Source organism: Rhynchophorus ferrugineus, unplaced genomic scaffold (genome assembly GCF_030347505.1).
Source record: "Rhynchophorus ferrugineus isolate W39M unplaced genomic scaffold, kcgeb_rfMv2 rfM11, whole genome shotgun sequence".
Taxonomy (NCBI): Eukaryota; Metazoa; Arthropoda; class Insecta; order Coleoptera; family Curculionidae; genus Rhynchophorus; species Rhynchophorus ferrugineus.
This window is the reverse complement of record NW_027472590.1, coordinates 15,172,990-15,200,023: the sequence shown is the minus strand read 5'-3', so window position 1 is coordinate 15,200,023 and position 27,034 is coordinate 15,172,990. Positions and strand designations below refer to the sequence as shown.

Genomic DNA, 27,034 nt, shown 5'->3' with positions numbered 1-27,034 from the left:
ATGGTGCACTGCGCCAAATCACTTGTGTGTCCAATTTCGAATACAAATTTATTATGGATTTTAAAATCGCAGCGATGAAAAATATTAACATTAATAGCTCTCCGATATGCGCAGCTTTATCGGCCATTTTTGATATGGAACTCGCTGTGCCTTTTCAACGTACCAGAGACTAAATATATTACCATTTTGATGAATTTTGAAGTTTTGGTCAGCGATTAATTTTCATTGCCGCTCTGTTTATTTTTTAAAACTTTTTTTGATCAAACGCAATCAATGTTAATTACGTATAATTTATATATCTATATACGATAACATTAATATTATTGAAGTTAGTAGTGTAATTAATAATTGATTACTAAAAATTCGATATGTAACAATATAAGACTATTTTTTTCAGTCTGAAAACTGACTACAAATTATATTGGCTTACAATTAAATATTTTATTTGATTATATCATATCTAATACGTTATTTTAAACTATAATCAGTCATTCCTGTGCTATTTGTTGTTTAGCTCTCATACATTTTTGTTTAATTTATAAATATAAATCTGTATTTCAACTAACGCATCTTTAAAATCACTTCGTTAAGGAATTTACCCTGTAAAATAGATTTTCTAAGGACTATATATGTATATCAGAGTAGATGACTTTAAACGTTTTAGTATACGTATTGCATTATCATGTTATACATTTGGTTGGTTAGAAAGTACATTTGGTACACACTCTTTCGATATGCTTTTCCCGAAAACTTTGAATTATACTCCTTACTAGTTCAAAATAAATAAAAATAAAAATATGTCGCGATGTGTGACTTCATTGGAGATATGGCACGCGCACTAATCTTTTGAAACAGTTGAATGATAACTGCATTAAATGTGCTAGCAGGTAGCTAAGTTTTTATTCCATATTTACTTATAGTAGTATATCCTTAAGTTTTTGATATTTCTGTGATAATTTATTTCATTTAAGTCAACATTGTTATGTGTTTTAATTAAGTATGTACCCTAACTTCACTTTTATTCTATTAAAAGAGTAAAGTATGACTAATAATACGTCTAGATCCTGAATCTAATCGTAATCTAAATCCTGATCCTAAATCTAAAAAATAAAACTATAAAGAGCATGCATCTTATCCGACCTGAACATTGAAGGTTATATTTGTGTGTCGTCTATCTTTATAATTTCTTACTGAAGAATATATATATATATATATATATATATATATATATATATTATTCTTAAGACAGATATTGTTTTTTGTTACCATATAAATAATTTTGTTACCGAAACAAAATCTTGATTTTTTAATACATTTTTGTTAAAACGCGCGGTCCTTGCGATATTTCATACCAAATTTTGCACATTTTACTCAGCACACATTAAGAATCCCAAGTTCGAGAAGCCTTAATCGTAATAACCAGAAGTTATTAAAGATGCTGCGAACTTTTCGATTTCATAATAACCACAGGTCTCTCAAGAGTTTTACGACATTTTTCTTCTGATAAACTGTTCTATAAACCACATTTTTTTGTTCAACATAATCGAACGTACATTAAATATAAAATAATATACATATTTAATTCATTAAACTTACGCAAGCGAATAAAATGCTCGTCATTTGATACAAAGGCATTTAAAATATACTCCCAAAATAAAAAGTAGGAAACCTACAAAATATTATCAGACCCTCCCCCATGTATTCGAGATCAAAAAGTTTCCATATAGCTGGGGACGTCCCAAAGCTATCAATGTTAATAATTCATAAACATACGGTTTTAAATTCAGGAAACAATTTTTACAGTAAGTTGGTTGAATTTAATTTTTGTCCCTAAATTAATTCAAGATATCTTTTATGTATTATGTATATAATGTACTCACACGAATTTAACTTATGAAAATTCAAACTTTTATAGTAAAAATTAAAAACGATCCTATCGAGAGCAGTTACTTTATTCACTTTCCTGACAGTATTTGAATTTCTATTCGGAAAAATAGAACGTCTTTTAAGGCACAGCAAGTAACATCGATTCAAATAAGTGATAAACCTCCCCTTCGCGTTCTTTGTCAACTGTATCGAAATAGCCACCTCTAAAACGCTTCGTACTGCACCTACTGGCAATATAACATAAAGTATGTTCATCGTAACTTTCCGAGAACATTCGATTATTTTCAGCAGAACTTTTGTTGTCTGGTTACCTCTATAATTCAATGGCTTCAGAGATCAAAAAAATGCTACTAAATTGTCTGGTGTAATATGTCATAAGCAACTTAATATATATCTCCAAAATTAATATATTCTGTAAAATAGTATGAAATTTGTTATAAAGGAGATTTATATAGAGAAGTGCATAGAGATATATTTCGTACATAATATGTACTATAAATACATAAAATAAAATAAAATAAAAACACATAGACAGCCAACTGGTTCGCTTCCATTAGCATGGGAGAAGAACATTGTTGGGGTGAGCTAGAACGTGGTGTGTAAAGAATTTCACAATATTGAAGAATTAAAAAATTTTGAGTGGAATAATTAGATCAACATTATGTTAAAAACCTATAAGAAATGCTGGAGGAGTTTGTTCCAAGTTTTGGTACATGGAGGAGGATGTACCCATTAATTTTTGTTGTTTATCCCTAACTCTACTAGAGTTCTGTCCTTTGTACCGTATTTTTATAAAGTTAAACGAATACCATGATTAACCGTCTCCAATCTTAGGATCTAATAAAACAAAAATGAATTCGAGAGTAATTAAAATCATGTAGGGTGTTAAAATTTTGTCGTGGTGGTCCAACCAAACCTGATGCCGCCAGTTTTACCTTTCATGTGGTAGATTCACTGTTTCTGTTGAACATATAACGACTATCGACTAGTAATTTTTCAAATATCAAAACGTACATATGCAAGTAATTTAATATCAAAGGAACGTCAGTGAAGCTGTTATTAATATACTTTATTTAGTTTTAAATATTCCTGTTTCTCTTTTGTATTACATTTGCCTTTTTGTTCAACAAGAAGAGAATTCCTTTAATCATTTCGATTTCCACCGGCATATGTTTCAAATTTATTAATAAATATCAAAAAATGCAGTTTAAATTTATAGATATTTGATAAATTTTATATCCAGGAGTCCTGGATAGGGCAGTAGAGAAAAAAGCATTCGGAAGAACGATATTAATTGAAATGGTTCTGATATCACAGTACAATATCAATTAAAGGTATACCTCAAGTTTATTAATTAGGATTTTTCTGGAAAAAATTAGGTTCAATATTAAATTAAATCATCTCAGGTTTCGTAGGTAGGTTATTTTCAAAGCACCAACAATAAATATTGTAGGTAGTAAGTGCATCCAATACATATTAATGTATGTCATATTAATGTAAATCAAGTGATAATGTTAATAAAACACAAAACTTACAAATAATATTTCCAAGAGAATTTAAATACGACCTTTTGATTGTAGATATTCAACAGTTTCTTTTAATTCTTAGTTTGATACTATAATAATAATAAATTTATTTATATAATTACAAAAATCAAGTAACTGGCTATCAATAAATGATGTATTAAATCGTATATTGAAGAAAAGCTCGTTATAATTACAGGAAAATCGGTTTTTGTCATAGAAGGATATTACATTTCAAAACATAAAATGTTTGGAACAGATTAAAATGGGGATTATTCCGACTACTGATTTTTACGAACACTGGTACATGTCATGTTTCTCAACTATTCTCTTTTTATGAAAAAATAGCATCACTCCTGAACTTTGTCTAATAGATTCACCTCCTATTTTGCAGGTCAATTTTGAAAAAACTATTTTATTATATTAAAGAGAAAACCCATAAAAAAATTAACCTAATATTTTTTAGACCCTTAATCTCATATATGTACCAAGAATGAGTCTGGCTTAGCAAGATGCTTTGATGGGTCTGAACACTTGTTACTCCATCTCTTTCTCCATTAATGCTTATTTGCAAACTTTATAGTAAATTAACAAATATATAAGTCACTAATAACAACAAATACAATAACCTCCCTGTTGGTTTAAAATAAAATATGAATTCTTAATATAATCTTAAAATAAAATCTGAATATAAAATCTGATATAAAATCACTAATACCCTAACAATTCAACAAACGTGTTATCTAACAAATAATAATTTTTATCCATAATTGTTAAACCTATAAATTCATCGATCTTTTAGTCATTATAGTGTTAAATTAAACAATTCTGTTGAAATTTTAATATCGTTTGTAAACACGTTGATTTCTCGCGAACATATTCGAAAGCAAAAGTGATGACAAGCTTTTTATTAGAAGCAAAAATACATTAAAGCATTAGAAATATTATATGGAAATTATGTAGGATTAATTTGCATAATATAATCGAAAGGTCCGTTAAATTGATTGCTTTTTGTTTTTTAAACAATATAAAATATTTATAATAATTGTAGAAACTTTAAGTTATACGAAAATTAAATATTAAGTAATAGATATTTACTTCTTGTTTGTAAAATTGGTCCACCTTTATTTTTTAGTTCATACAAGACAAGTGGTAGAGAATTTTAGAGTATAATAAAATATGTTTTCATTCAATTAAGATAACAAATCAATTGAAGAATCCCCGGCCTGACACATAGATGGCGCTACTATAAATTAATCCATATGTTTTTTAGTTAGTCCTAACCCTCAAAAGAGACGTGTATAAAATTGATAGCCATCAAATCATTAGATCGTGAATTAGAGCATTTTGAGTGAAGCAACTTTTGTTATTGTGAAAAAAATGAGTAAAAAGGAATTTCGCGTACTGATGAAATATTGCTTTTTGAAGCACACCGCCCCAGGAAAATGAGCACCGAAGGCGGTGAACGCAGTGGGCGCCCAAAAGAGGTTGTTACCGACAAAACATTAAAAAAATCCACAAAATGATTTTGAATAACGGTAAATTAAAATTGAATAAAACAGGAGACCCTCTAAAGATATTAACTGAACGTGCAAATCACATCATTCACGAATATTTGGGTATGAGAAAGCTCCTATATATGCAAAGTGGGTCCGCGCGAGCTCACTTTTGACCAAAAACAACGACGTGTTGATGATTCGGAGCAGTGATTGAAGATGATCAAGCGTAATAAACCCGAGTTTTTGCGTCGATATGTGACAATGGATGAAACATGGCTCCATCATTTCACTCCGAAGTCCAATCGACAGTCATTCGAGTGGACTGCACACGATGAACCCGCTCCAAAGCATGGGAAAACGCAACAGTCAGCTGGTAAGTTTATGGCGTCTGTATTTTGGGATGCGCTTGGAATAATTTTTATTGACTACCTTGAAAAAGGAATGGCCATCAACAGCGACTACTACATAGCGTTATTGGATCGTTTGAAGGACGAAATCACCAAAAACGGCCGCGTTTGAAGAAAAAGAATATGCTGAGAAAACGATGACAAAAATCCATGAATTAGGCTTCGAATTTCTTGGTTATCCACCATTCTTCTCTCCAGATCTGGAGATCTGGCCCCCAATGACTACTTTCTGTTTTCAGATCTCAAAAGAATGCTCGCTGGGTAGAAATTTTGGTCGAATGAAGAGGCGATCGCCGAAACTAAGGCCTATTTTAAGCAAAAGAAAAATCGTATTACAAAAATGGTATCGAAAAGTTGGAGGGTTGATATAATCAGTGTATCACCCTTGAAGCGAATTATGTTGAATAAAAAAACTAATTTTGCCAAAAAAAAAATTGTTTTACTATGGTAGGTCCGGGACTTTTCAATTGACCTTTTAGTTTAATAATGCTTTAATTGTATAGTTCTACTTAATAATAATATATGAAAATTATATAAACAAAAAGCAAAATGCCAAAAATATGTTTACAATATATATTGCATAAAATTAATTGCCAAATGATTAAATTATTTATATAATAATATAGATGAAACAAGATTGCTTAAAATACAATTGCTCCAGCAATATATCGCTGTACTTTTATTTTTTACTCCACAGCTCTTTTTAGTAGTTAACAATTTCATAGGTCATGAAAATGAAATATTTTTCATAAAAATTCTTCAATGAGCATTCAATCTTATGTAAAATTCTAATTTCTAGAACTATCTGCTTATGTTATCAAGAATAAAGATTCAATACAAATTACAAAAATATTTATATGGAAACCGAAAACTGAAAAACTAATAAATCTTTCTCTTATTTCAGATATATCTTCGTTTTTACCCAGTATGCATAGAAACTGAAAAAAGAAAAAGTTATGGAGACACTAGGAAGAATGCCATTAGCTTTATTTATTCTATCGTTATTTTCTTTAGGTAAGTGATTTCAACTTTTTTTAAAATTTACATCTAATGATATAAGATCATCCTCTTTCTGTAAATATTCCCTTTGGTACTGATCCTGGTGTTTGGACATTAAATGTTCGATATATTGAATTACAAAATATATTAATGGACTTTGGATTGGAAACCCACTGTTTTATTATTCCTTGGTTTGTGACGTTCTGTGATGTATCCATGTTTTGAAATGGTACAAAAACTTGTTCTGATTACGCTCAGTCATCACCAAGCTATCGTATATAGAGATGGCCTCTAATTTGATCAGTTTATAAATTTATTGCTGACAACTTTAGTTCAGAACGCATGTTAAGCAGTAAGGACAAGTCTACCTGTATCTAAAATTATAATTATCCAGCGGGTTTTATATTTTTTTACTTATTAGCAATCCCCACAATATATATTTGGTTAATACTGGTTATATTCGAACTATTTCGCATTTTAATTGTGACCAAAGACGATAATATTTAACTAACCAATCCTTTAATCTTCATTATTCCAAATTTTGTCGTTATTTTGAATTAATAAATTCAATGGCATGATTTGTGGCCGTAAAAAAACAAACAATACAGCGAAACGACACGTTCAGATTGATGTTTCTGCGAATTTAGCGTGAGGTTTTATCAAAAACAATGGTCCAGTCAAATCGAAATTTATAGTTGTTGTTGGTTGTCGTATGCATTCAGCGGAAGGCTCAGTTGTTTTGAGGTATGTGATCAGTAATAAATATGATCATGTTAATTAGTGCGTTTGGTCGCAAAATTGTCTGTTGCATTAATTATGATGGACGACTGCATTAGTTTATCATAAAATGAAGTGCGAATATAAATGCAAATTTGAAATTCTACTATTGGGAGCTATCAATTTTTGTTAAGGATATTCGTACTGACCGTATACGTTATTAACATAACGTTAAATGTTGACAAAACAATAACAATATTATATATGATCTACAAATTAATTTTAAAGGATTTACATCAGATAGTTTTACTGTATATAAAATTACATCGATTCCATTTGCAAACGACTTCATGCTGAATTCTCACTTATTAATGTCAGTCATTTTATCAAGGTGTCAACTAAAGATCTCTCTGAATCTCGGTCTGTATTTGTACCAAGTAAATCGCAACATGTGAGTACTGGTTTTGAAGTTCTAAAAGTAACAATTTTGACATCGAAGACAAGGTGGAATAGCCCAAAAAATTTGGAGATTAACATTTTAAGACATTGTTCGTTCATGATCTAAGTAAAATGCAAGAGCAATATGCAGAATTGTTCAGACTAATACAAGAAATCTCAACTAAATCAATTGCTTGAAGAACATGGCAATCATCCAAAAGCTGGGATCATAGACACTGTATGACTCAAACCTAACGCTGTGGATTTTGTGGGATCGGCTTGATGTGGTATACTATTGCCTACTAAAACTAGTGATAGTTTCATTAAAAACTATCGACGAAGATCGCTATCGGATAGAATTGGTGGGTTTGAGTACAGCACTGCACGAAAAAACGTCCGGAATACGAGACAAAACAATATGGTTCTTCAGCATGACAACGCTCGACTATATGTGGCAAAATCGGTGAAGACATGCTTTGACACATTAAAATGGAAAATGCTGCTGCTTGCTGCTTCTGATTACTACTTGTTCCGACGTATAAGTGACCACATAGTAACAAAGGGGCGTTAATTATGAATAGCTTCAAGTGATAAAATCGGTTATCGATAGACAAAATTTTCTCCTATAAAAAGTCCTATAAAATTACTTTATAGGCCTAATAATATATTTCAATGTATATGAAAGTCTCTACTATTTACACTAACACTAACATGATGGATTAAAACATGCAGATTATTGTGCTATGAGAATTGAGATTCCACAAGGTTGTTTTCGTCATATATTGCTATTCTCCTTCCGAAAACAGCAAATTGCAACTCAGCGTCATCGAAAGATTTTATGCCTAAATAAACTTAAGGTTACTTAAATGAACCAGTGTGTGTGAAAATTGGTTTATTTTTCGGTTTTGCTCCAGAAATTTTGATGTTAAACATGCCTGGCATGAACCGATCAATCGCTGGAAAAGTCGGTGATATTCGGAACATATCCAGGAAAACAGGCATATTTCATATCATGACGTCGCTAAATCATTAAATATTGACCATAAGGTTCTTTTTGAACTATTTATATTGAATTTGGTACCAAAAAAGTTCGATACATAGGAATTAACAGTAAAAAATTGAGTAGAGCGAGTTTTCATTTGTGGATCGCTGTTGATACCCAACAACATCAAGCCATTTTTAATATAAATAAAAATAAAACTGACACGTAAAAAAGATCATGGTGAAGCCCTGAATTAGATTCGCAAATGTTTGCAAGGCATCGTCGACCTAGAATATTTAGTGACTCGTCAAAAATTGAGAGATATGAGCTAGGAAGTTTTGATGAATCCCGGGTATGGCACAGTGCTGCCAGTTGGTTCCTATTTCTGCAAATCTGTGTAAAGCTAACTAAAGAGGCATGTAAATATCAATACAATATAAAAAATAGCTGCCTACTACCAGTAGATAAAAATCACAAAATATTTAGCAATAACTGATAAAAAAAAAACAGGACAATTAATCTGAATTAGGTTTATAAAATTGTTATTAAAATTTTTGGCTTTGAAATATTGAAACAACCATAAAATAAATATTACATTACAACTATGCTCATCAACATGTTGTAAAAGCACATCAACAATTCAAACTAATTAGTAAAGCTTAATGGAACCTTTTTTTTCTGATCATTAATTGTTGTGGTCAGAATTTTAATGTTTATACTAAACCTTCGCTAAATGCTATCAGAAATATAAACTTAAGTTAGTATTATTGAAAATAATATTGGAAATTATTACAAATTCAAAAAGACCATAAAAATTAGTAAAACTTACAGAAGATTCTAACATAAAATTGTTTACTCGTAGTTCTAATATAATTTTTTATATGTTGTAAATGTTTTAATAGTTAGAAATTCAAGGTTATATAATATATATCCCACTCCCGTTTCGGCGCTCCGGGGCTTTTTGTTTTGAGAACATTATTTACTGTACTATAAATTTTAACTTCCATGTACTTTAGATGGAGAAGTTAGGAGTAAAACTTTGCGAGACTTTAGAATTCATAAATCATAAAAAATCTAAAATTCGCATGTGTATAACCGAGATGCCGAACTAAGCATATATTTGGCTGGCGATATTAAAAAAAAAAAGAAAATTGGATCCCCTATCGAAATAAAAACGGATTTTTTTCCTCCGCTTATATATGTGGATAACATCGGTATAAAAATATTACTTCTTCTTCTCTAAATGAATAACAGAACAACAAAAATATATATAATGTTTTTCTTAGACAATAAAAAATAAATATATATATGGTGTGTATAAATAAGTTTTCAAGGTGTTTTTAGAACTTGCGGAACAGAGAAAGTTGTTGTCGGAAAGCACAATATCTGGTGAATACTACAAATGTGCCAAGACATTCCATTTAAATGTTTTCATGTAAAGTTGTATTTTTATTATAACTAACTATAGTTTTTATTCAATACTTGATTGTATTCCTTGCTTTTGGCGCCAAATAAGTGTCTTTAGAACTATTCTTGAAAAGTTGTTACACTTGTAATTAATCATCATAACTACTTGGCTTTAAACTCGTATAAAAGAAAATTAATACATAATAATGATGACACAAAATTGCTAAATATTAGAATATTACGTTGTTAATAGACCAATCTTTGTGACACGACACATAACGAGATAATAAGATCGTCTATTATTGTTCGAAAATTCATATAGGATAAACATGAATAATTATAAGTACAGGGATAAAAAACATTAACGATGAATAATATATGGACACACGATACAGTTAGCTTTTGTTGAATGAGTACAGCGTCAGTATAGGTTCAACATTCATTTCAATAAAACCAAGGATTTACTACATTAGGATGCTAAATTGAGAGCCAAGTTTGAGAGGTATTATAGGGTGCTATAATAACCAAAATAATCTTAACAAAGATAGACCAACCTTATCTGACATACTATTCTCACTATGACTTTATATTCGGCGAAAAATTTTAAAGGTACGTTGTTTCTTTATTCCTGTTTCCTCATACGTGCTGCAATTTTAATTGATTTTAACTAACACGTGTTATTTTTAAACGTTTTTTTTTGCTAAAATATAAGTTTAATTATTTTTTACTTTTTAGTGAGTTTTTATTTTCGAATTCAGATCAAATTTTTTGTTAGAAATATTTTTTAACATTATCTGATATGCCACAACCTAAGCTTTCTATAGTATTGTGTGAGTTCGTATCGGCATTTACATATATATTATATTATATTCATTATCATCTTGTCATGAATTGACCCTATTTCAATCATTCTGAAATATCCATGTCTTATCTAGATATAATAATTCTTCCTTGATTTTGTTGTATGTTTTTAAAAATTGTATTCTTTTAAAAGCAATGTCTGGAAGTTCCATTAAAGCCCTTCCTGGGTTATCTTTAAACCCCTTAAATCCTATATTACGCAACAGTGTATGAAGCAAATACCTGTATTTCTTATGGATTTTTATGGTTACTGTCCAAACTAACAATTTTCTCTGAAATAAGTGTATTAAATTATGTTTCGGTTGAAAAAACTACTTACTGTTTGTATACATTTCCTATATTTGATCTCTGATATAGCTAACATCAAGCTGATCTTGATTCGTCACCTGTATCGCACAAAGACGGTTTCTTTTGATGAAATTAAGGTTATATTGTTTTTTATTTTTTGAGATATTTTAGTGACCGTACCCGTACTAATATTCGGTGCAGCAGCAATGCGCAATTATTAAACAAAGCGTTAAAACAACGTTTGCTGGTTTATGACCAGTAATTATAATATTTTGAAGAATTTTTCAGATGTTTGACAAACGGACAACTTTTGCAGGCTCATTCGGTTACATGTTTGAACTACTCAAACAGCAGTCTCTCTCTTATTAAATAGACTAAAGAAAGGAACATGTTGTCTGACGGTAAAACGAGTTGACAACTTTCGACAGGCACATGTTGATGACGTGCGTCACTACTGTTTAGAATAGACTATACATAATATGAGTAAAGCTTATGAACGCACACCAAATTTATACCTTAAATATACCTGTAAATGCATCGTTGTTCTCCGATAATATACTAGTTAAGAGATGATTAAAATCTTTGAAATTCCACATCTTTACAGCTGACGAATCTCAATCACTACCCGCGCCATACTTTACTGGAGCCTTCATTATTTTTAATGAAAAACGTTCAATAATGAAATCGTGTCTTTATCGCACGCTATCCTTCTAACGAATAATCTCGTTAAATTCGTATTGTCATTATCTATCCGCGGAATATTATTCGGTAATAATTTCCGAGGACGCTGTTTACCATGAAATGTCGTTAATGATCAATGTCGTGCCATGTAAATTCATATAACCGCGTCGATGTCGAGCCGGGACGTGTATATTTATTAACCTCCCACATTAAATCCGAAATATTCCCGACAAAAAAGGACTTTTCCACCCTAAAATTATAAGTAAATATATACGGTCAGGGGCGGCAGCTGAGTGAGATATTAAAAACTTTTTGTTGAGATTTTTAAAAACCCCTCTACTGGGGTTCTGAGCGTGGGCTGACGTATATTTCGAAATCGTCGAGTTTTTTTCCGTCCGCTTAACAACGTATTGTATTGCGTTATAATTTCTTGAATAATTAAAATGTTAAAAATCTAATGTGCAACAAACTTTAAACAATTATAGCTTGATGAAGTTTTAGGTAGAAACTATGTTTACTTATAATTATTTTGCTGTAATTCAGAATTTTAATTCTTATATTTTGAAGTACAATTGATGTTATTACATTTATGGTGGGGCTACGATTAGAAAACCTTTTATAACGGAATATAAAACCTGAACACTTGATGATTGGAAGAACGTGGTTTAGTCCGCGAATCATAGTTTACATTCTTATACCAATAAAACATGTTTAACAAAAAAATTGAACCGATTTCAAAAAAGATATAAGGAACTAACTAATAAGGAAAAAATGATCAAACTTAGAATTTTAACACAAAAAACACGTTTCTATATTTGTATATAATAATCATTGTAATAACTTAATAAAAATACACAAAAACATTATTTTACACTTCACGTACGAATATAAAAAATATAAAAATTATACTATATAAACACAATTTAGCTTAATTCTTACCTAAATTTATTTACCTAATTACAATATTACTTTAACTACTTCCAACTGATTAGTTTGAAGTCGTCACGAGCAACAAATTAGATTTGTTTTGTATTATTATTTTTGTATTATTTGGGTTCGGCTGGGCTCCGAAAAAAAATTCTCACCGAAGATAGTATCCATTCATTGTAAAAACTAAATTTAAAACTAATAAAAAATAGTATTATTTAAATTATATTTTTCCCATATGGCAAATTATCTGAAACTGGTCATATTTTTAGAGCCTTATTTAGGGATTTTAAAATCTGTAGTAAATTTAAATGAAAAATAATTTCTAAAAACTTTGTACGTACCACATAAAATATCTCATATTTGCTAATTATATTATTGTACCTCTGACTTAATTACATTTGGTTATTAATTATTGAAATGTATCTTTTTTATGGTTTAAATAATTTTATTCATGTCTTTTATCATAGGAATAGTTCTTGCAGACATTTTTATAGTCAATTTATATAGAATAAATGAAATAAAAATTAAATCCGGTTCAATACCATCATATTTCTAGTGAAATTTTATGCAAGGTTTAGGTATTTTTAATAATATAATTATAAAAATAATTACATCTTTAAATATAGGTTGGTTAAGAACATTTTTTAGTTCCAAAAAAAAATTATGTTTCAATGAGTTTATAGAAAAATCAAGAGACTGTTTGTAGGCATAGTAAAAAATTGGTGTTTTCATAGTAGACATTAGTAGAAGTAAATAAGCAAAAAATATAACAATTATTTTTATTGTTGGCTGAAGCAACTTTCAAATCAATAGCTGAACAAATATATTTAAAAGTGTTAACATAGAAAGATGTTATTTTACAAACAAAACTCAATTGGATGAAATGAACGCCATAAATGTTCTTCTGTAATTCACAAATTAGAAACGTCATCAGGACGTCGGTGCAGTAACTCCAGTGCTGCTCTCAAATGATTGATGGAATACAGGACAATGCTATAAATTATCCGGAAATAAAATGAAAGTGTTGACGCCTTAGACAAATAGGCATGGTGCTGCATTTCTACGCAAAATAGTTTACGTAGAATATGCAAACAAGGAAGCATTTTTAATATTTGGGCTCTACAGAAAATAATCACAAAGGTTTTATAAATTTGGACTTTTTTATCCAATCTCCAGAAGTTTCTATACATAAAAATGACTACTTAAAACCAAAACAATTTTAGATATAGATTTCAACGTACACGGATTTATGTAGACCCTGTAGATTTACGAAAAAGAACAGTAAGAGAAGATTGTTGAGCGTCGTTGTCAAAATGGTTGATGGAAGAAACCAAATAAAATATCATCATTAAAAGAAAATTTGCGCTTTTTACTCAATATAGTACCTATATAGTAACAAGAGCACGAGCACAATATTGGAACATTCACAGTATTAATCGGATAAACTTCTGTTATGAAGCTTAAAAACGCCACGGACTAACCGTTCATATTTGAGATCACTTAAAGCATAAATGAATGAAAAAAGAAAAGAGTATGTTTGAAAAAACATTATGTTAAAAATGTTTCTAACATATTTTGTTTCCTACGACATATAGTACCATCCTCGTATAATTTTTAGTACTCAGAATTTCTGCAACAACGATAATCCGAAAACTAATTTATCGCATATAAAAACTTCTACATAGACGAGTAACAAACTATGTGTTGTACATTCGAATTAAATTTACTACCGGCAGTGCTTGCTTTCATGAAACATGATGCTACATAACAGTATTATCTACACAATCGGGTAAAACTTTTCTATTCAGTAATTTAAGTCGCTATATTCATATTTGCATCCAGGTGTCTAAATATGAATGAATAATATGAATGTGCTTTCGAAAACTTTTGTTTTATCCTTATAACCATCGATCAATTTCAGGAAAAAGTTCAATAATAAATCGCAGTTACTCTATAAATTCGTTATAAAGTCAATTTAGCAAAAAATTTTAAATCTGGGCCTGCACATAAACTTCTAATTTTTACAGAATAATATTTGAGGGTTTACGTTTAAATCATGCATGCCAGTTAATAGTATTATTGATGATATTTGATTTTTATGACAGCAATCATTTAATGTCTATGGATATATTTTCATAGAATCTCAATATTTTATACCTATTATACTTTTATTATTATTAATATATTAAATACATCCATTAGTTTAAAAACTTAATGAATTTTAAATTGTTGAATGTGTTAAAAATTGTTTGTTTGCTATTCAGTTCCCATGAAGAAAACTTACAAAGTCTTAATACCATTTTACAGATAATTAAATATTAATAATGAATTGTATTTTATTTACTGTATGATTTTCAAAAACATGCCTACATATTGCCTGATTAACAACATGAAATTACAGATCTCGGAATAAACAAAAAGCAGTAACCTGGTAGAAAAACTCGACGAGTAGATTTTGCTCAAAACTTTAGTGGATCCCAAAAAGATTATTTTACCCTAAGCTAAACTAAAAGAAGTGATATCCGTCAAGATGTTCGATCCCAACTTAGAAACCATGATGAGTACAAAGAAAATGGTGGTTGGAAAATGGTTGACTATCACTTAAGAAAGTAAAATAGCAATGTGAAAGTCCATAACTATAAACTTGTCGACAATTTTTTCGACAAAAATCTTGTCTGATGAGCCATAAAGTCTAAAGAATTTTTTTATGAAATTTCGAATGAATTCGAATTAATTATGAATGAATATGATTATGCATGAAATAACAGGTCAGTAATTGATGATGGTCTCTTTACAGAGAGTAAAAAGTGCGCCACAGTAGAGAAAAATCTATGTAAGACACGTTTATAAAAAATAAATGAAAACACAAAAGAACAATCATTAAGTAGTTTAAAATTGTTTTAAGAAAAAAATATAATGCAGCTTTAAAAATATGGAAACTGGGTGATTAGTGTTTAATTGATTTAAGTTTCCATTACATAGTCTTCAAAGTTTCTCAGTTAGGTTTTATTGGCCAATTAAAACCTTATTATTTTTGCCGATACAATACAAGTTATTAAACTCAAATTCTTTTAGTTAATAATTTCTTTAAACTAGGTGAAAATTTTTCTACCAATAATTCTTGCTCTCTACCTTCCTACCAAACTACCTTCTACGATTTTAAGATTAAAATAGATCCATTAAACACTACGTATATTTTTAGTAGTTCATAGATTTTTTTTAAATTTTACTTTATTAATCAATATTCCCTTGAAATGTTAATGAAGTATCTTGTTTTATGTTATTCTGGAAGGCATCTTGCATCTGCTACTGAGCTGACAGGAGTAGAAGGACCGCCTAATCATCTGGCTAACTTTTTATTTATAACAACTTTAAATTGAAGTTTATTCAAAATTACTTCTATACATTATTTTTTAAAATATCAAACTTTATTTCTCTAGAATCATGATAAGCATCGGAAGTAGTAATTTAGTAATTATATTAGTATATAGTATAGGTGATTTGACAAATGTTATAACCAAACTAGAACAACTACAAAAAGTCGTTGCCCACGTCGGGAACCGAACCCACGACCTCTGAGTGTGAGCTGAACACTCTAACCACTACACCATAGAAGCAGTTGCCTGCAATATTTCTACAGCTTGTCATATGGTTAGTATTCAAAAAGCAAATTGGACGACTTCTGGTCTTCCGTTACATTAGTTCAGCAATAACATTATACCCAAATATCTGATTATTTTAAATTTAAAAAAAATTGTGAAAAAATTGTTTGAAATGTAAGAGTTTCACTCGATTTCCCCTCTTCCCCCAACATATTCAGACTTGATGGCAATGGGACCACCTCGGAAGTACACTCGAATAGGAAGTAATTTCGAATAAAAAAATAATTTTGAAAATCGGTCCATAATTGACGGAGAAATCTCTGAATATACATTAAAAAAATATACAGTCGAACATAGAACCTCCTCCTTTTTCGTCGTTAAAAATAATGACAGGAGATAATTATAATTAGTTTTCTTTTCAAGAGGACTCATTAATTTTGGAGGTGCATGTGCACATATGCCCTATGACCATTTGACGAACCGCCCCTTCTTATATGGAGCCATATATATGTCAAACCGAAGACTTATTAAAAAAAACGTATATATATAACTTTTATTTTGTTCCGAATTTATACTGTTTTCGCTTTTCTTTTAATATTTAAGAATTATGTTTATCTTAAACCCCAATAGCGGAAAAGGGTACGAAAGTTTTCGAACGACAAAAAAAAATATTCCCATGAAAATTGCAAGTAAATATATTCAGCCTCCGCGAAGGACCGAAAAAGATATTAAAAAGTTTTAGTTGACCCTTTTAAAAGTTCTTTGTTTCCAAACGTATGTCGGCATACATTTTTGAAAAGTTTTAAACCTTTCGACGTATTCCGATCAATACGGGCGAGCAATTTGAGTCAAAGAAATTCGCCGGTTCTCAGCTGCTCTTTTTTATGATATGTGCATGTCGGGAAATCGACAAGAACTTTTCCGTAAACGATTATATAATCTCCGTTACCAGTATGGGAAAAATAGGAATCAATGAAATGTTTTAACCATCCTAGAGATATATTTATGCAATATTACTTTAGAGAAACAGAATTTATACCACATAGTGGTGTAGTGCTGTTATGTTTACTCTCTTTTTAAAAATTATTACTCTTGTTAGTTCTACAATCTGTCCAGAGGACAATAGTATTTGCTCTGTTTATAATATATATACATATGGCATGTAGAAAACCACTTTATTAAGTGAGTTCCTGCAAAAAATACTATTTTAATTAATATGTCTTATTCTAAAAATCAGATCGGATCGGATGGTGTTAAACGTTTTAGTCTACGCATTTCACTGTCACTTCACATATTTAGTTGATTAGCGAGTACATTGGGATGCACTGACACTCTTTCGAAGTACTTCACACAAACATGTTGAATTACACTCGTTTTTGTTTATAGAGGAATATCGCGGTGTATCAACTCATTTGAAACATATTACGAAGCATCGATAATGGCACGCAACACTTTATTTTGGAACCGTTGTATATGATGGATATATTAGACTTACTAAGGGTTTCCCATAGTTGGATCTCCGATATTCTGTATCTTGCTTTCTTCTCTCCTTGACAACACGCACGTTTTCGAATCAAAAGCTAGGATTTGTCTGTAAATTATTTTATACACTTCCATTTTGTTTTGATATTTCCTGATTATCAACGAATTTTCTATTTACCAAGTCCAAACTAATTATTTTCCAGTTGTATTTACATATTCTATTTGTATACCCTTAATTTGGATATTTATAACTGGTTCTCCCCTGACAAAATTTTCTGTAGATATTGTGGTTCATTACTTATTATAAACGCCACCTCCAAAACCTACTATCGACATTTTTTGCATATTTTTATACCTATTCTGTGTTATAAGTTGTTCACTGTTGGATTTGGGGTTAGACTTCTGTTTAACTGTTCTGAATCTTGAATTATTCTTGCAATTTTATATATTACACCTTTGTCGTATTATATGTATAGGTAGAGGCATTTTCCAAATTATTAGAATTAGATTAAATATACATATCCGTTTTGGGTTCTTTAATCGTAATTGGAAATACGTTTTGGTGAAAAATATACATAAATTTATCATTTGCTACATCCTTTATCTAAGCTAAAAAAATTGGATATTATAAAAAACAGCTCACAATCACTTGTATAAAATGTTTCAATCTTATAATACTACAAAAAACACAGCCTAAGTATACAACATTCAATTAAATTTATTTAAACTAGTGATGGGAACTATCGACTGTTTAGTAATTGACTACTTTTTAATATCGACTGTTTCAGTTGCTATTTTCGGTCGGACTGATTTTATTACTATTTAATATCGATTGTTTCAGTCGTGTACTTTTAATTACTATTTTCGGTTCTACTAGTTCATTCGACTGATTTTAACAATGTGGCTGTGTCGCCTTATGAGCGACCTTAAAAGTAATGAGCCGAAATTATGCTTATATAGATTTATATGTAATATATATAGTTTTATGATTTTTTTTGGTAGTTTGCTCGTAAATAACAATGTATTGTATATTAATATAGCAGCATTTTGGAACAATACTTTTCAAGATTGTGAATGTAATAGGGTAAAAAGATTAAAATGGTGCATGATAAATAGTAAAATAGTTTTGACTGTCTTTATGGCCATAATAGATAATATTACGATTACTTTCCCTATTTTTGTAAAAAACATTTCTGTTCAATAATAAATAGAGCATTTATTTTATTTAAAAATGCTCTAGTAGTTATTGTGCGTCTTTGCCTCTGTCATAATTTATACAGGAAAGGGTTCGTACATCTTCGTCTGACATTACGAATTGAACAAAATAGTCGAACCGTGCATTTGATTATCTTGCTAGTTTTTTGATTATCGACTGTTCCCAACGTTCAGTTGATATTTCCCAATGCTAATTTAAACCCTTGAATTCTCGTACCACCTTCTAAATAAAGCAACAATATGATTACTATGCTATATATAACTTTAAGAGACGATTTCATTGATTTTAAATACACATAATTAAAACCCATTGCACGTTCTTGATAAGGATATTAGAATAAAACTAATTATTGGAGAAGTGGAAGAAATAACGGACAAAGTAAACAAAAAAAAGACACTCCTGGACCCCATCTCTGTTCTTGGGCCGAAAATAAAGAAATCGGGATAAGAGATTCGAAACTTTTTTGTTAGCTTTATACTTTTTTAATTACTTTTTTTATAAGCCCTTTCTGCTAATATATAAAGTCATTAAGGAGGAAGCATTTTACTTTGTAAAGTACCCGCCGCCATTTTCACGGTGTTTAAGATTAATTAGAAAAACATGCGATAAATTTTAGAATCCACAGAATTAAAGGAATTAAGAGACCACATTAAGAATAAATACATTTCCTATTTTTATTAATTTTATATCGATTTTGATGTTAATGCTTTAAAGCCTCCTTACGCCAAAGTAAGCAGTCGTAGTTAGAAAATGGAAGGAAAAAACTTCCATGGAATATCAAGAAAAATGAGCGAAAAAAATTGAGGGATAATATAGAGTATGACCATATTGTTCTATTATTATTAAAATTATTAAATTATTAAAATCGTTTAACCTTGCAATAAGAAACAGAAAGTCCAAATAAGAGAAAAAATGGAAGGCACTGCAAAAAAAAATGAATATATAGCCGGTCCAAAATAATATTGAAATAACGTCATCAAAATATATAATGTCACAAGGTCGCAATGTTTGCGCAATAACTTTAACCATTATCTCGTTCCTGTTCCCTGAGTGAAATCTGTGTATAATCCTGAATATTATGCAGCAAATTGAAACTTATTAAAATAAGCAAAGCGTCACAATAACATTTGCCGTTTATAACTTCAAAAGTCCCGCTACTATTTTGATCACCTATAACTTTGCTCACAGAAAGGATAAGTAAGTTTGGTTTTCATAAAAAGTTTATTTGTAAAGAATAATTATATCGGCTAAATGGTGACCGTGACTCGCTATGCAACTTTCTAAGGCTCTTTTTAAGGCATTTTTCATGCTGAAACACATGAGGCTGAATTTCATCAATTTCGTAAAGAATATTGCCTTTAGGATATTGAATCGTTTGGAGCTTATTCACATAAACTTTAAGTTGAAAAAAAATCCATAAGATACATTCTTAATTTAGCTAATTTGGGTTGTTTCTTCCAAGAAAAACGATGTCTGGTCTTTTATTTCCGCACACACCGTGGATACACAAATCTTTTGAGAATGAATATACATTATAATCAAACAATAGTTAAGGCATAAAATGCTGATCATACTCAATGTCAGGCACACAAAAATGGCGTCATAAACAAACCATAGAAACAAGCAATCGGGTTCTAAAAATTAACCATTAAGATGCCTTTGTAATTAATGGCTAAGTGGAATTAATTTAAATTATATTTAAGTAAAATCTCTATATATCCACTATGAATGGATCGTCGATTGGATCCATAGAGTATATTACTCCCATATATTACTCTATCGAGTGTTTACTCAATAGAAATAGTTTCAAAATTGTTCTGCGTGGTCTCATCAGGAAGGCGCTGAGAACGCCATTTCGCTGAATTTCATTGGTTAATTTAAATTACCATTACAGTCACTTGTAAAGAAAATATTTTAATAGGAAAGCATTTCGTTGGTCGAGGTTGGTTGTCATACGCATCACGTTACCAACCTCCTACGTCACATTCTACTGACCAATTATATTTGAAATAAAACCCAAAATTTCTCAAAATTATTTATTCAAATAAAATTCTGTATAAATATAAATATTATTAAATATTATAAACCTAAAATATAAGTTTATAATGAACATAAATAAAAAATAATGAAATATAAATATATAAATAAATAATAATTAAATATGAATACAAGAAAGGCTGCAATCTAATTGAATATATAACAATCTTCCTGGAAAATATAATCAAAATTATCTATAGCCCTTTTTCCGTTTTTTCATATATCTTTAGTGCTATCAATTTAAATAAGATGTATTAAATTTTCTATCTTTTTGTTTCCTCATTCTGAAAGCAGAGCAGCACAGCTGAAAGTCTGTGTCTGTTTATATTCTACTTACTTGTTCAACATACAAATATATTATAGTTATAATTATTTTTACAATATTATTGTGAAAATTGTGAAACGGATCTTTAAAATCGTTAAATTGTATTATATACGTCAGAATGGAGAAAACATACCAAAATATGAGTATGATATATATCAAAATTACTTGTGTACGAGTTAATCAGACACTTTAAGGATCTATTAACAATATAATAAAACAAGCATGATAACCTCTTGTCTATAAAATCAAGCTCGTCTTGTTGATTTACAAATTGTATTATTTTATTTTGTATTGATGTATTTTTTAAACATCTTTGTTGAAAAAAGTTATCTCGGTTAAGAAGCCTTAAGCCAAACTATTAATAAGTATCTTGACCAATATACATTTGTGTCAAGTAAATGAACCCCTTCAAAATAATTAGGTTTTTAATTCAGTCACACACACACATCCTTAATCTAGCTAACTTGGGTTGTTTCTTCCTAGGAAAACGACGTCTGGGTTTTTTATTTCCGCACATATACTGGATACACGACACTTTTGAGAATGAAGATATATTATAATCAAGTAATAGTGATTATAATTAAAGCACAAAAATGCTGAACGTACTAAATGTCAAACACACAAAAAGAGCGTCCTAAACAAACCATAGCAACAAACGACCGGGTTATAGAAATTGGCCAATCAAATGCTTTCGTAAGGAAATTCTAATGAACCAATAAAAAAAGTCGTCTTAGAGCCAGCATTGGTAGGACCACGCAAAACATTTACTCAATTTCGCCTATTTAAGTAAAACTTCTACATATACTCTATGATTACTGTATGATTGGATCGACATAATTCCTTTGACACGATATAGGCATGTCAAAAAAAATATGGGAAAAATATGTATACATTATTTTTATTAACATAAGTTTTATTATTTTTCTCAATAAAGGTATTTTTTAAGTAAAAAATAGCTGAATTCATGCAAACACCCAATAGTGAGCATAAATATAGTATATAATGTAAAAATAATAAGTGCCTTGTATATATCTGTTAATATGATTATATGTACAGGTTGCTAGACGTGTTAAGCACCATGGACCCCATTCAAAGATAATTTTTATCGACTTTGGCGGTAGCCGAGCAGTAAATTTCCCATTGGGACAAATCCGAATAAATCCGATCACATCCCTAATGTATGAAAACACAAAAATTTAATCTAACATGTTGCCAATAAAAAGCGAACCGTTGACAAGGGTCAGAAAGTCTGTATTCGATGGGTCGGGCTCCGATTAAACCTAATCACATGATCGGGAAGTAATTGATCTGCATTGTCAGGATGGGAATTTTATCCTCAGAATTACACACGGGGTTCCGAATTTTTTTCTCTCTCTTTTCCTGTATCTGCCTGATTACATCCCGGCCGACTCCGAGGCCGAAAAGGCCGGGATTTCGCCAGATAAATTGGAGCATGTTGGTCCCGATGCTCTTATGCTCGTTAAAAGATAAAATTACCGATGAAGTGAGCTGTAATAGGTTCAAGATTTAATTTTCTTCTTCGTTGAATTTTTCAAGTTTAGTTTTTACGCTGGTTTGAATTTTTCCAGATAAAAATGCTTATTACCAAAACTTGCAACGGTTCATATAATTACTAAAATTGGTCATTAGAATTACATATACAAGCTGGTTACAAGCAGAACTTTAATTTAAAAAAGAATATGCAGAAGAATTTTAATAGGCTTCTTTCCTTCGAGATATGAAACTCAAGTGCTCCCAGAATAATTAAAATTAAAACAGAAAAAGAGAAGCTGGTGCCGTACATTTTTAAAAATATTTTCAATATGTACAGTCATTGGTATTAAATGATAAAGGACACTTCTTCTTGTTAAATCAGATATAAAATTTAGATCAAGCCAAATAATATCAATAATTCCAAATAATGAAGAACATCTTGGAGTCACTATTTAAGAAACAATATAATAAGAGTTGTACAGTGCAATTGCATATTACAAAAGATGGCAGAGATGGAACTGTAATCCAGCATTCCGCTGTGACTAATCTATATCCTTAAACGCGAATTGTTATAAAACCTACTTTTTATATTATTTTGTCGATGAGTAAATAACAATAGTTTGCACTTTATCAAATATGTTATGTTCACACTAAGCAAACTTCAGTTCTTAAACTTTCAATGTTCAATTTAAGACATTTCTAAATATATCTGATGTATAATTGCATCGGAACATATAAATAAACTAGTACTCGCATATAGAAATACCACCAAATATCTTAGCATGACCCTTGATGTTAAACTCAGGTGTCAATCGCTCAAATTGAGTGAACAACTTATGCTGAAGTACAGTGTAGTTATTTAGCCCCGTCAGGAAATAATAAGGTTTTATTTTACCAACAAGTCTTAAAACTAGTGAGCATAAATGTTACTGAACTCTGGGGTTATACCAGCCAAAGCATTAGAAATGTTATACAACAATTACCAAATACAGTATCGCAAGGTATTGTTGATAATCCGTGTTCTCGTAATGACAATCTGCCTTAAGGTACATATTGTCGATAAAGACATGGAGCATCAAGGATTGTGCTTAAAGACATGAGATCTGAAGAACTGAGGCTCTCCTGATCCTAGATAATGATAAATAACCCATTTGATCTATTTCAGTAACTTATTATTAAAAATTGATGTATATTAAAAATATGTTAAGACCAAAGTGTCTATCGCAGAAGAAGTTTTTTGTAATTTTAAAACCGTCGAAAATTACAATAAAAACAAATAGATTATTAGTGTTTATTTACTAGATTGCAATAATTAAAATCTTCGTTTCACCAATCCAATGCCAATGGCTAACTTAGAAATCATTCCAGAGAACATCTGGTCTCATCTATTTATAATTACAATCACAAACATGTGCAGTAGCACGAGGACCGTCTTGTTGCTTTAACCACTCCGGCTACCAAGCCGGCAGAAATTCTGTGCAAGTCTCAATTATTAATTTAAAACCATTAACGTCGGATTGTTAAACTTTACCATTAAATGTGCCATATATTGAAATTAAGAAGTTCGTCATAATTTTAAAGCCACATAAGAATAGGATAAAACAAATAGCTTATTAGTATTTCTTTACTAGATTGCTATAATTACAGTTTTACCAACTTATAAACCATCCCAGAAAACATCCGGTCTCATCCATTTACAATTACAATCACAAATATAAGCAGTAGCAGGAGGTAAAAAACTATTTTTCATAAATTCCAACTCTTTGTTATTAATTTAAAACCATTATACAATATTTTTGATGACAAAAAACAAGTTTCAAGTTAGATCAAACATCGGATTGTGAAAACTTACCTTGAAATATACCATACTAGCGACCCGCCCCGGCTTCGCACGGGTGCAATGCTGATACTAAATTAAATACACTACAGAAAAAATATGAACGTTGTATATAAAAACATAGCGGTCCGCTCCGACTTTGCATGGGCATAAAATATATATGCCTATGTCACTCAATGAAAACATGATTAAAATCGATCCAGTATTTTTGGTTCATTCATTACTGCCCTTGGCCTGCACGCATTAAATTTGGAGTAAAACAATTCCTCTTCCCCTATACTTACTATGAAGATTTCCTGCTATCTTTGGAATATCTAAATTCATACAATTTTTATTACATTACACATTTTTAAACGCAAATTTTAAATTTGTAATATCTCCGAAAATATTTGTTTAATTTACATGCTGTAAGGAGCCACATTGATCTATATTAATTGCACACTGTATTTAAGGTACTTAATTCCATAAGGATTAATGCCGTATTGCTTAAAATAGCTTCGTAAATAAGCCATTTTCTCACGTAAAAAGTAAACAATAAAAATGGTTAATGTGGGTTATCCCTAAAAGATAAACATATACCATCGCGGACTTTTTTGTAGACCTTTTTATGGTGTACAATACTGTAGTACATTAATTTGATCTAACTCGTAGGGTTAGGCAGCGTTTTTGCTAATTGCTAAATAAACCTTAAAAAATAGGTTAATTTACGACATCACGTTAGAAACCTCTAAAATTAGCAATGTTGCCTTAGTATATTATGCATGTATTATACATATAAACCTTCCTCTTGAATCACTCTATCTATTGAAAAAAACCGCGTCAAAATCCGTTGCGTAGTTTTAAAGATTTAAGCGCACATAGGGATATAGGGACAGAAAAGGCGACTTTGTTTTATACTATGTAGTGATATTTAAATTAAAAAATATCTTAACGCAATATGTATACGAGAGCGTATGTTACAATTAATTTGGAAACATTTTTCCACGATAACGTCAGAATAAATGACGATAAAATCAAATGATTATAAACAATAGACGGTCGAGTCTCATTTGAATACAAAAAACTGGGGAAAAATAACAACGTCGAAAAAGGGCGGAAAACCGTTCGCCCTTTGATACACAAATAAAATCAAAACCACAAGGGCCTTTTTGCACATATTAAAATGATTTATGTCCTTTTTTCTCTCCGCCGCAAATAAAACAAAAATCATTATTCAAAGTCCCAGGCAGCAGAACTGTTGGGAGAAAGCGAGCAGCAATAATTTTAGGCCGGCGTCGCCCTTTCTCGAGGGGCGGCCGCGTAGTTATAAATTAAACACGGCGTAAGATCTTTCTCCCCTTCGCTGGTGTTACTGTTGCGGTAAAAACAGCTGTGTTTGCATTCGATTCTTGACAGTCGACGTTGATATACCATTTTTATGCATTTTTAACGTCGGCAAAAGCGTTGCCGTCAGTTGGAGTGATTCGAACGTAAACGGTGGAAAATTGTGTTCGAAATTTAACATCGATTACATTTAAATATCAATCAGAAAAAAACTGAGATTAATAAAAAAATATTAATATACATTTATATAATAAAGTAACAACATTTTATCAAGTTGTTTCTGTCCAAAGCTGTAAAGCCTGCCTTTTTACATTTTAAAAAGCCAGATCCTTTATTTTCGTTCGTCATGTATTGGTAGTACCGGTGAAAGAGTAGAAACAGTCGATTGTAAATGAAATTAGCTACTGAAAATAATAATTACTGCTTCAGTCAAATTCACACTTCGACTGTTTTTAAACCATTTCAGAAAAAGAGAAGGTTCTATGTTCGGCTGTAAATATTTCAAATTTTTGTTTGCTGATTTCTGCGTCAATTATAGACAGATTTTCAATATTCTTCTTTTATTTAAAAGAATGCACTACCGAGATGAACCCATTGGAACCAAGTTTTTTTGGCAATATACACAAAATTAAATTACGACTAAAACCAATCTAATTTGTTGTTCGGCACTGACACAAAATCATATTATTATTTTTATATAGTTTGGGCTTAGCATCGACTTCAAACTGATGAGTTGGTAGTAGTTAAAAGAACATTGTAAATAGATAAATAGGTTTAGGTAGGTATTAAGCTAAATTGTGTGTATATAGTAGAATATAAAATACGCGTAGTACATATTTTATTTTAAAACGTTTTTTTTTTCTGTTTTAAAAATCTAAGTTTCATTCTTTTTTATTTTTTAGTTTTTTTAGTTCAATTCTCTTGCTAAAAGTATTTTTCTATTCGATGTAACAGACGGAGATATACGAATTCCTTCTCGTACTTATTTTGAGAGTATTCAATTTTTTTTATTTATTTTGATTATTTCAAAATTCTGTTATATAAATGTTGACTATATTGTTATTTACAATCATACTAAAACAAAACATAAAACAATATA

At 30.2% G+C, this 27,034-nt stretch overlaps 1 protein-coding gene across 22 annotated transcripts in view; it reads left to right on the top strand.

The window, feature by feature from the left end:
- Positions 1-27,034, top strand: part of LOC143204875 (uncharacterized) — a 347,752-nt gene that overhangs the window by 239,657 nt on the left and 81,061 nt on the right. For all 22 annotated transcript variants that reach the window (XM_076417771.1, XM_076417782.1, XM_076417770.1 and 19 more), the window contains one exon: positions 6,221-6,330. In XM_076417771.1, the coding sequence (XP_076273886.1) occupies positions 6,273-6,330 (58 nt within the window). In that variant the 5' untranslated portion in view covers positions 6,221-6,272. The remainder of the gene's footprint in view (positions 1-6,220; positions 6,331-27,034) is intronic.